The 12,442-nt window shown below is 49.3% G+C and overlaps 1 protein-coding gene across 1 annotated transcript in view; it reads right to left on the bottom strand.

The window, feature by feature from the left end:
- LOC138638268 (lysosomal amino acid transporter 1 homolog) overlaps positions 1-2,146 on the bottom strand; it is a 47,543-nt gene extending 45,397 nt beyond the window's left edge. The window contains exon 1 of the mRNA XM_069727443.1: positions 1,864-2,146. Within this exon, the coding sequence (XP_069583544.1) occupies positions 1,864-2,060 (197 nt within the window). The 5' untranslated portion in view covers positions 2,061-2,146. The remainder of the gene's footprint in view (positions 1-1,863) is intronic.
- Positions 2,147-12,442: the final 10,296 nt, after the last annotated feature.

The raw sequence follows: 12,442 nt of genomic DNA on the forward strand, positions 1-12,442 counted from the left end.
CCTAACCCTAATCCCAACCGTAAATGTAATCCAAACCCTAACTTTAACCCCAGCGGGAAAATGGAAATAAATACATTTTTTTAATTTTTTCCTAACTAAGGGGGTGATGAAGGGGGGTTTGATTTACTTTTATAGCGGGTTTTTTAGCGGATTTTTATGATTGGCAGCCGTCACACACTGAAAGACGCTTTTTATTGCAAAAAATATTTTTTGCGTTACCACATTTTGAGAGCTATAATTTTTCCATATTTTGGTCCACAGAGTCATGTGAGGTCTTGTTTTTTGCAGGATAAGTTGACGTTTTTATTGGTAACATTTTCGGGCACGTGACATTTTTTTATCGCATTTTATTTCGATTTTTGAGAGACAGAATGACCAAAAACCAGCTATTCATGAATTTCTTTTGGGGGAGGCGTTTATACCGTTCCGCGTTTGGTAAAATGGATGAAGCAGTTTTATTCTTCGGGTCAGTACGATTACAGTGATACCTCATTTATATCATTTTTTTTTATGTTTGGCGCTTTTATACGATAAAAACTATTTTATGCAAAAAAAAAAAATATATTTTTGCATCACTTTATTCTGAGGACTATAACTTTATTTTTTCGCTGATGATGCTTCCCTTTAAATGTTGTTTATGTGCCTATCACCACTATTTCCACAGGTAACTGGTGTTGTGGAAGGTGCCCCGTTCCCTTTACCACAGTGTAAAGGCTCAGCTTTGGGCCTCGCTCATTCCCGCATATAAGATGGCCGAGTGCAATGCGATGTTATATCGGATAGCACTCAGATCAATGTTATGATATGGGGCAGTGCAGACCTGCGATTATTTTCTCATGCCGATTCAGTCAGCACGCCCCTATGGCTGAAAATTGTTCCCTCCAAATTCAGGTGACAGAGTCCCTTTAATCAGGAGACAGCTTCCACTACCTTGTACAGCAGCAACTAGATAGCAGCAGACCGGATGATAAGCAGAGAGCGGCGGCGGGGGTTCTAAGGCTTCTTTCACACTTGTGTCGGTACGCGGCAGCCGCTAAGTGTCGGCGCAATGTACCGATGGACGTTGTGACAATTTGACACGACGTGGGCAGCGGATGCAGTTTTTCAACGCATCCGCTGCCCATTCTAAAGTCTGGGGAGGAGGGGACGGAGTTCCGGGCGCGCATGCGCGGTAGGAAATGGCGAATCCGATGTACAAAAAAAATGTTCCCTTGAACGTTTTTTCATGACGACGGTCCGCCAAAACACGACGCATCCAGTGCACAACGTGTGGCCATACTTCGCGATCTGCCTCTAATACAAGTCTATGGGAAGAAACGCATCCTGCGGGCACATTTGCAGGATGCGCTTTTTCTCCCAAAACGACGCATTGTGACGGAACCCAAACGACGCAAGTGTGAAAGACGCCTTAGGGTCACATGCGACTTATATGAACATCACAGACTGCTTGTATTGGACTCACAGCTGCATTAGAGGATTCATCGCAGACTGAAAACCATGGAGATGACACTCTGCTAACGTGATAGGAACCAGAGGAACAATGGAGGCCAGCAGTGAACCCCATTCTCCTTCTAACAGAATTCCTGGGCACGAGGCTCCTGGCATCCTCTCCAGGACGCCTGTGATGGCGGGATGGTCCGGATCGTATGGATGTGGGGCGCCTGTCGCTTCAGATAGTGCTGCATGGTGGGCTGGTAGTCAGATGGCCATTAGGGTGACCGCTCCGCAGTGGGCTCCATTATAGCACAGTGGGGTCCAGCGCTGCACTGAGGATTCAGGCCCCTACTTGGGCAGCAGGGCACAGGCCCATCCGCTGGCAGGTCCCCCATGCCCAGCACTGTCACCCACACCATGCCTACTTACGGCAGAGCTGCAAACAGGAAGCAGCAGATGGACAGCAGTCCTACGGCCACACTCCAGCGCTCCCATACATCCCGCACACACTGCTCCAGCAGCTGCCAGACCCACGGGCTCCCGTCCGGACACAGCAGCTGTCTCGCCTCTGCCCGTGACATATTCATCCCGACCAGGGGCCGGTACCGGGGCCCGCTGTCTGCCATCCTACCCCGGAAGGTGAACAGCGCTGGGCCCCGCGGTCCCCGGAGTCTGCCGTCTATGAAGCCGTCCTCTCAGCTGCGCCGGCCGCACGGGTAATCCGGCTCACTGATTGGTGGAGCAGACTCCGCCCCCTCCGCTGCTGTTCCCTCCTAAGTACGTGTCGCTCTCTACGTCACCAGACAGCGGCGCCTCCTATACTGAGGGGAGTGCCGGTGTGTGAGGAGGGTCTGCATTGTAGGGGCGCCTCCATTATAGGCCCGTCGCCTCCATTATAGGCCCGTCGCCTCCATTGTAGGGCCGTCGCCTCCATTGTAGGGCCGTCGCCTCCATTATAGGCCCGTCGCCTCCATTATAGGCCCGTCGCCTCCATTGTAGGGCCGTCGCCTCCATTGTAGGGCCGTCGCCTCCATTATAGGCCCGTCGCCTCCATTATAGGCCCGTCGCCTCCATTATAGGCCCGTCGCCTCCATTGTAGGGCCGTCGCCTCCATTGTAGCAGGTGTCCTGCTTCTGGAATAAAAGCTGCCCTGCACTGTGCTATATTCTACTTTATCTTCTGGGCTGCTCATGGCCAGGAAATGGCTACAGATGAATCGCTCGATAAACCCAACGTCACCAGGCAATTTCTCGTTGCTTCTGCTCCAAGAACTTGTGTCATTCCCGGCCAGCAGAGACGCCATTGTCAGCCGAGCACGCACACGTCAGGGATCCCTCACACTTGTGTAACTGGTCCCATTCTCATCCAGGACAGCAGGACGATATTTTGTCATCCGTGTGCAGTCCGTATACAATCTGCTGTTGTCAAAGGCGTAGCTAGGGTTTTGGTTCAGGTGGGGAGAAGCTTCTGATTGGGCCCCTAACCAGGTAACCTTGATTACAACTGGGTGATGCGCCCTAATAGTGGAGGAGAACCTCAGCAGATGACCGCGCTATTACTGAAGATAATCACTATATAAAGACCAACATGGATATTACCGCCATATGGTCAGTGGTAGATACCAGCCCTACAGAGCATATAAGAGATCACAGTACAGTTACAGATAATGACTTACCTCTGATGGAATCGTCACGTTTCCCATCTTTTCCATCTGGCCCAGACCGACATAACAACTTCTCCAGCCAGGACTCCTCTGCAGAGAACACAACAAAGACACATGTGACTCCTCATTCCAGCTATCACCATCTATTCCCAACCTGAACAAACTCCTCATCCTACTGATACCCCAATACTGAGCCGCTGCTGCCGTATGTGTCCCTATTACTGCACCTGATACCCCGATACTGAGCCGCTGCTGCCGTATGTGTCCCTATTACTGCACCTGATACCCCAATACTGAGCCGCTGCTGCCGTATGTGTCCCTATTACTGCACCTGATACCCCAATACTGAGCCGCTGCTGCTGTATGTATCCCTATTACTGCACCTGATACCCCAATACTGAGCCGCTGCTGCCGTATGTGTCCCTATTACTGCCCCGGATACCACAATACTGAGCCGCTGCTGCTGTATGTGTCCCTATTACTGCCCCGGATACCACAATACTGAGCCGCTGCTGCTGTATGTGTCCCTATTACTGCCCCGGATACCACAATACTGAGCCGCTGCTGCCGTATGTGTCCCTATTACTGCACCTGATATCACAATAATGAGCTGCTGTTGTCGTATGTGTTCCTATTACTGCACCTGATACCCCAATACTGAGCCGCTGCTGCCATATGTGTCCCTATTACTGCACCTGATACCCCAATACTGAGCCGCTGCTGCCGTATGTGTCCCTATTACTGCACCTGATACCCCAATACTGAGCCTCTGCTGCCGTATGTGTCCCTATTACTGCACCTGCTGTGTAAACTCTAAAGCACCCCTCTATAATATAGTAATGCCGGGTGCAAGTGCCCTGGAAAACAGTGCCCATGTTTTGCCCCATAGAAAGTAATATTGCCCTGTGTGCCCCTTTGATAGTGACAGTAGCCCAAGTTCCCCTATAACAATAAGTGCCCACTTTACATTTAACCCCTTAATCCCATATGACGTACTAGCCCGTCGAGGTGACCTGGGACTTAATTCCTAGTGACGGGATAGTACGTCATATGTGATCGGCCGTGCTCCCCCCGTGTCAGTTGACTATCGCAGCTGACATCTGGCACTATGTGCGAGGACCACATTAACCCCCGGAACACTGCGATCAAACATGAGCTCACCTTGTACCGAGCGTGTCCTCCCTGCAGGCCCCGGATCCAAAATGGCCGCGGGGCTACTTCCGGGTCCTACAGGAAGGTGGCTTACCAGTGCCTGCTCAGAGCAAGCGCTGGAAAGCCTGCAGCCCTGCGTGTCAGATCGCTGATCTAAAGGTACCGTCACACTAAGCGACGCTGCAGCGATACCGACAACGATCCGGATCGCTGCAGCGTCGCTGTTTGGTCGCTGGAGAGCTGTCACACAGACAGCTCTCCAGCGACCAACGATGCCGGTAACCAGGGTAAACATCGGGTTACTAAGCGCAGGGCCGCGCTTAGTAACCCGATGTTTACCCTGGTTACCATCGTTAAAGTAAAAAAAACAACCACTACATACTTACCGCTGTCTGTCCCCGGCGCTGGGCTTCTCTGCTCTGGCTGTGAGCACAGCAACCGGAATGCACAGCGGTGACGTCACCGCTCTGCTTTCCGGCTGACCAGCTCTCACAGCCAGACCAGAGGAGCACAGCGCCGGGGACAGACAGCGGTAGGTAAGTATGTAGTGGTTGTTTTTTTTACTTTAACGATGGTAACCAGGGTAAACATCGGGTTACTAAGCGCGGCCCTGCGCTTAGTAACCCGATGTTTACCCTGGTTATCAGCGAAGACATCGCTGAATCGGCGTCACACACGCCGATTCAGCGATGTCAGCGGGAGAGCCAGCGACGAAATAAAGTCCTGGCCTTTCTGCCCCGACCAGCGATATCACAGCAGGGGTCTGATCGCTGCTGCCTGTCACACTGGACGATATCGCTAGCCAGGACGCTGCAATGTCACGGATCGCTAGCGATATCGTCCAGTGTGACGGTACCTTTACACAGTGCTCTGCAAAGTGTCAGATCAGCGATCTGACCCTATAACATGATGAAGCACCCCCCTCCCCCCCGCCCTGGGGCAATGTTATAAAGTAAAAAAAATATATTCACATATGTAAAAAAAAAATATTGTTCTCATAAATGCATTTCTTTAAATAATAAAAAAAAACAATAAAAGCACACATATTTAGTATCGCCGCGTCCGTAACGACCCCACCTATAAAACTGTCCTGCAAGTTAACCCCTTTAGTGAACGCGGTAAAAAAAAGGCATAAAACAACACTTTATTATCATACCGCCGAACAAAAAGTGGAATAACACGCGATCAAAAATAACCATGGTACCGCTGAAAACGTCTTCTTGTCCTGCAAAAAACAAGCCACCATACAGCATCATCAGGGAAAAAATAAGAATGCTATAGTCCTCAGAATAAAGCGATGCAAAAATAATTATTTTTTCTATAAAAAAACTTTTTATCGTATAAAAGCGCCTAAACATAAAAAAATGATATAAATGAGGTATTGCTGTAATTCGACTGACCCAAAGGATAAAACTGCTTTACAGTTTTACCAAACCTGGTATGGTATAAACGCCCCCCAAAAAGAAATTCATTAATAGCTGGTTTTTGGCCATTCTGCCTCACAAAAATCTGAATAAAAAGTGATCAAAAAATGTCACGTGCCTGAAAATGTTACCAATAAAAACGTCAACTCGTCCCGCAAAAAACAAGACCTCACATGACTCTGTGGACCAAAATATGGAAAATTTATAGCTCTCAAAATGTGGAGACGCAAAAACTATTTTTTGCAATAAAAAGCGTCTTTTAGTCTGTGACGGCTGCCAATCATAAAAATCCGCTAAAAAACCCGCTATAAATAGTAAATCAAACTCCCCTTTATCACCCCCTTAGTTAGGGAAAAATAATACAATTAAAAAAATGTATTTATTTTCATTTTCCCATTAGGGTTAGGGCTACGGTTAGGGCTAGGGTTAAGGTTGGGGCTAGGGTTAGGATGAGGGAGTTAGAATTGGGGGTTTCCACTGTTTAGGCACATCAGAGGCTCTCCAAACGCGACATGGCGTCCGATCTCAATTCCAGCCAATTCTGCGTTGAGAAAGTAAAACAGTGCTCCTACCCTTCCGAGCTCTCCCGTGTGCCTAGACAGGGGTTTACCCCAACATATGGGGCATAAGCGTAATCAGGACTAATTGAACAGCAACTTTTGGGGTACAATTTCTCTTGTTACCCTTGGGAAAATAAAAATTTGGGGGCATAAAAAATAATTTTTGTAGGAAAAAAATATTTTTATTTTCACGGCTCTGCGTTATAAACTGTAGTGAAACACTTGGGGGTTCAAAGCTCTCACAACACATCTAGATAAGTTCGTTAGGGGGTCTACTTTCCAAAATTGTGTCACTTGTGGGGGGTTTCATTGCTTAGGCACATCAATGGCTCTCCAAACGCAACATGGCGTCCCATCTCAATTCCAGTCAATTTTGCATTGAAAAGTCAAACGGCGCTCCTTTCCTTCTGAGCTCTGCCATGCGCCCAAACAGTGGTTTACCCCCACATGTAGGGTATCAGCGTACTCAGGACAAATTGCACAACAACTTTTGGGGTCCAATTTCTCCTGTTACCATTGGTAAAATAAAGCAAATTGGAGCTGAAGCAAATTTTGTGTGAAAAAAAGTTAAATGTTCATTTTTATTTAAACATTCCAAAAATTCCTGTGAAACACCTGAAGGGTTAATAAACTTCTTGAATGTGGTTTTGAGCACCTTGAGGGGTGCAGTTTTTAGAATGGTATCACACTTGGTTATTTTCTATCATGTAGACCCCTCAAAATGACTTCAAATGAGATGTGGTCCCTAAAAAAAATGGTGTTGTAATAATGAGAAATTGCTGGTGAGCTTTTAACCCTTATAACTCCCTAACAAAAAAATATTTTGGTTCCAAAATTGTGCTGATGTAAAGTAGACATGTGGGAAATGTTACTTATTAAGTATTTTGTATGACATATCTCTGTGATTTAAGGGCAGAAAAATTCAAAGTTGGAAAATTGCTAAATTTTCAAAATTTTTGCCAAATTTGTTTTTTTCACAAATAAATGCAAGACTTATCGAAGAAATTTTACCACTATCATGAAGTACAATATGTCATGAGAAAACGATGTCAGAATCATCAGGATCCATTGAAGCATTCCAGAGTTATAACCTCATAAAGGGACAGTGGTCAGAATTGTAAAAATTGGCCTGGTCAATAACGTGCAAACCACCCTTGGGGCTTAAGGTTAATAATGTCCTGAGTCTCCCCTTGTACAGCTCCTTTATACACAGTATGATGCCCCCTCACTGTATAGTACCACCCACACAGTATACTGACCCCTTAGTAGACTCCAAACTGTTTGATGGCTCCAACACTGTATGATGGCCCCTTCACTGTAATCCCCACACTGTATGATGGCCCCAAAGATAACCTCCATATAGTATAATGTGCCAGATCATCCTCAATATAGTACAAGACAGTGCCCCTATAGGCAAACCCTGTAGTATAAGACAGTACCCCTATAGGCAGACTCTGTAGTACAAGGCAGCACCCCCACAATGGCAGATCCTGTAGTGTAAGACAGCACCCCCATAGGCAGATCCTGTAGTGTATAAGGCAGCACAACCCCCATAAGCAGACTGTAGTATAAGGCAGCACCCCCCCGTAGGCAAATCCTATAGTGTGTAAGGCAGCACCCCCCATAGGCAGATCCTGTAGTGTATAAGGCAGCCCCCATAAAAACAATACTCACCTCTCTTCCTCCTTGTTCCAGCGGTGCTCCCTGCTCTCACTCTTGTCCTGACAACGGGCGCAGGGCGGTGATGTCATCGCTACCGCTGTCAGTGTCGGCGTCTGTGATGTCAGGCTCCTTCCCTCATCAATGCGGTGAGCTGTAGCGGCTAGATGCCAATACAGCTCACCATGCGATGATGGGCGGGGGGCCTTTGGCTGGCACCGAGCCCCCCTGCCTGCTCAGGGGCCCCATTTCAGCAGAGGAGGGAGATTGATTCTCCCTGCTCTGCCGCAGAATGTAACTGTATCGGCGCACCGTGTGCGCCGATGCAGTAACCATAGCATAGCTCCGGGTGGGCCCCCTCAGAGTGTGGGGCCCTGGGCGACCGCCCCCTCTGCACCCCCCCGGTAACTACACTACTGGCTGTTGTGCTCAGCAGCTATTAGGGTATGTTTCCACTGTCAGTATTCGCTGTGGATTGGACGTTGCTTACTGCCGCATCGGCCAGATGTTACAGCATAGTGGAGGGGATTTTATGAAATCCCATCTCCACTATGCGTGAACGGACGCCCGTGGCTTCCCTGCATTTACGCACATGCGGCAAGTCTTTCTAGACCGCAGCATGTCTATCTTGCAGAGACGCTCAGTCTCCGCAAGATAAATATCACAGTCCTATGTATAGGGTGCGCATGGTTCAATGAACACATGTGGAATCACCACGCATAAAAAAGCCGGAAGCGCTTTGGACGGAGCTGCGTCCAAACCGCTGCCATTACTGACCGTGGAAACCTACCCTTAGGGTATGTGCACATGTTGCAGGTTTGCCTGTGAAATTTCTGCATCTCTAGGCAGGAAACGCAGGTAAAAATCAGCGCAGCTTTGCTGCAGATTTTCATGCGGATTTGTATGCGTTTTTGTAAGCTAAATAAAAGTCTATTATTTAACAATAAAAAAAAATTGTCATGTCATTTCTTGACCAACCTCTTCATTTACATACTCCATTGAACAATAATATTTACACACAGAAAGATAGATTAATAGATAGATAGATCATTGGATAAGAAAAAAGAGAATTAGAGCAACACAAAGAAAAAGTCCGGGTGCAGAGCCCCCCAGGCAAATACCAAACCTCAATTATAGCAATTATGGCTTGAGAAAGGTTCCTGTTGGGACCGAAACGTCGCTTTCTGGGCTGATTAAATAAGCTCTTTTTCACTACAAATGGTGTGCTGCCTCCATCTTTTCTTTTTTAGATCATTGGATAAATAGATCTATAGATAGATAATAGATCTATAGATAGATAATAGATGATAGATAGATCTATAGATAGATGGATGGCTAGATAGATAATACCAAGCCCAAAGTTTCTTAATAAACATAATAAAATGGTATGCAGCGCCCCAGAGACCTGGTCGTTGCAGTATGGCGCTCTGCCGCTAAGGGGAGCAGCAGTACGTCTGATGGCACTAAGGAGTTCTCCTGACCAGGTATCACCAGAACACATTACACTTCACACTCCGGCCACTTACTTGTGGGAGAAAAAGGCTTTATTTATTGGGCCACTCCTCACACTGGTAATACTACGGGCTGGGGAGGAAGTTAGTCAGAAGCTGACTGGGTTGGAACCAGGCAGCATCCCGTGGCAGGGGGTGTTGCAGGGAGAAGGCACAGGGGGGTCCCTGTCAGGCGTGGGAACCTGGCAGGTGCCTAGCGAACAGAACAGAACGTAACGGAACCGCGCCTGCACACCCTGCGGCGGTATCCTAAGAAAGAGACACGAAGGGAAGGACATTGTGGAAATGTGTAAACGAGATCAGCACAAAGGAGAGCCAGTAAGAGTCGTGCCAAGAGAGGAAGGCAACATCTTACTGAGGCGCGTAGTCGGTGGCCGGATCACCGTAGGAGTAACTGACTTCAGGCCTTACTTCAAATTCCGCTGGAAAGTTATTCATAGGTTGGCTGTCTACCTTCTACACCTACGAAGACATAGGGGGCAACATTGGGAGAGGGGCGTCTCTAGGGTCCCGGAAGACCTCCAAGCCTTCCCGTCAAACGGGTGGCGTCCTAGCCATAACATATCTGGGGGACGTTAGAAACTAGTAACATCTGGAACCAAAGAACGAGAGAGAGAGAGAAAGCTGTAGAGAACGAACGAACGAGAGCAGCAGTTGTGAGGACTATTCCGAATGCTCAGCAGGGTAGGACTAAAACACACAGGCGCTATTGGTAGGCAACGATTTCCATCTGCGAAGGAACCTCTGGATGTGCCCATCGGACCGGCCGGTCTCTGATAGCCTGGTTGAACGTGCTCTGGACTGAGGATATTGAAGCCATCAGTAAAGAGGTAAAGAGACTGCAACCTTGTGTCCTCGTTATTGCCTGCACCTCACACCATCACCATCTACCTTACTGAGAAGCCCTGGGGACATACTTCACCTGTGGGAAGGTATACCATCCAGATGCCATTCCATCACCCCAGTGGACCCCACAGCAGCGTCGGTCACCCTGACCGAACACCACAGGTGGCGTCACGAACCCCTGACAGACTGTACCATCACCTTTATTGGACGCCCCTTAGCAGGGTCACGACCGGGTCCAGCCACCGTGACAACCGCATAACCGAGCAGAAAGGACCGGCACCGAGTGACTTGTGGCCCTGCATCTGGGGGCGCTCCAACTTGGCGTCACGAACAGGATCGTACTTAAGCCTGAAGAATTGGGTCATGTGTGCCTTGGGACTGTGATTGAGACGTGTTGGAAGTGTGATTTATTGCAAGGACTGTGAATTGCTATTGACGCATGATTCCCGCCAAAACTGCCGCCATTGCCGCGCCACGAGGAGCACAGGAGAAGAAGAAGGACGTGTCATGGGAGGAGATCGAGAAAACGGCGCGAACAGCAGAGCCCGCCCACTCCAACTACGGCTGCAGGAATGGAGGAGCTCAAACCCCAGAGGATGATGGAGCCTCGTGCGTGTGCTGCCGCAGACCCAGGGGTGGAGCTGATGACCAGCGGGTACCTGAACGACGACGAAGTGGCCCGGGAGCACCGCAGCCCGGTGGAGCCGGCCCAGGGAACCCGGATCCCCTGGAGTTGCCGGAGGAGGCCCCGGACCACCCGACTCCAGACGAGGGGTTGGCGACGGCGAGGAAATTGAAGTCGGAGCTGTGCTGGAAGGCCGCCCAGGGGGAGTCGTGGTCCGGGATGCAGCGGACTCCAGCGTCCTCATCAGCGGAGCCGACCGACATCGGTGGAACCACATCAGACGAAGGTACCAACATCGCACCTGCCCCACCGCCCGTTCCGGCTCCGGTGACCGCTCCCCAGCCCATTGATGACTGGTGTCCCGCTACTGAGATCGTGGTGGCGGCCCTTTACGCCATGAAGGGGATCCTGCCCCCACTACCGACACCTCTGGGTATACCGATCAACATCAGCCCCAGAGGAGTGGTCTTTGAGTGGAATGCTCCCCGGTTTCAGCCAGACGGGTCCTGACAGGAGGGCTCCTACGTCATCAGGCTCACCTGGGATCAGTATAGGCGAAGCCTGATCTCACAATGGGAAGATCGGGAGCGAATGGAACAGACTGTCCGACCAGAGGAACGAGTGCCCCTCGTCAATTGCTGTCCTGAGAGTTTGATAAAACAGGGGATTGTGCTGGCCTTCCACCGGGGGAGGGGTTGTGGCTTCATATTAGAGCCAGGGCTGCTGACCGAGGTCTATGTGACTAGCTGCAACGTGGAACTCCAGTCCCGCAGTATACCTCCACTCCAAAACTTGTACAGAGGGGACCATGTGACCTACACCCGCCACTGGAGTGAGCGAGGGTGGTATGCCAAGAGAGTCAAACGCTGTGCGCTAGTGGTCGCACCATCTACGATCACGACTGAAACTGGTGGCGGGATTCCCCTGACCCCACAGGACCCAGCACTACCACCTTGGCGCGTGGTGTCCTGCTTGCGGAGTCTGCCATCGGCATCACCGCTCGTACCCAGACCGCTGCTGATCCGACGACGCCGGTGCTGGACTGTGACACAGTGCCAGACCTTCCCCGGCTGGGACGTGGTCACCACCGGCTGATGTCGTGTCACCTATTACAGCACTAAACCTCGAGGATCCGAAATATGTATATAGTTCACTGCTTCCTGCTGCTACATTTAACCCGTCCAGGGTTAACTCCTAGGGATTCCTTTGTTTACCCGGGATCCCTATTGTTTTCCATTGTTTTTCTACTGTTACACCACGTTCATCATTGTTTTAAAAACTGCCGGATCATGGACGGTGAATGATTCAGAACTGCTTTGTAAATAGTTTGCACCTTCTTAAAGGTGCTCCCTACTGGTTTTATAAGCCAAAGAAGACATTGCGAAGACATGATGCAGAAGGACTTGCTTGCTGAAAGAGAATCTGCACCAGAGACTTGGGTCCCTCTTAAAGGGATGTTTGATGATTACTTTGATAAAGGTTGAAACGTTAATAATGTTGAAGAATTTAGATAGTTTAATAATGTTAATAAAGATTGAGGACAGGAAAGCTTGAAGTAAACCAGTAGG

Source organism: Ranitomeya imitator, chromosome 5, assembly GCF_032444005.1.
Source record: "Ranitomeya imitator isolate aRanImi1 chromosome 5, aRanImi1.pri, whole genome shotgun sequence".
NCBI classification, from domain to species: Eukaryota; Metazoa; Chordata; class Amphibia; order Anura; family Dendrobatidae; genus Ranitomeya; species Ranitomeya imitator.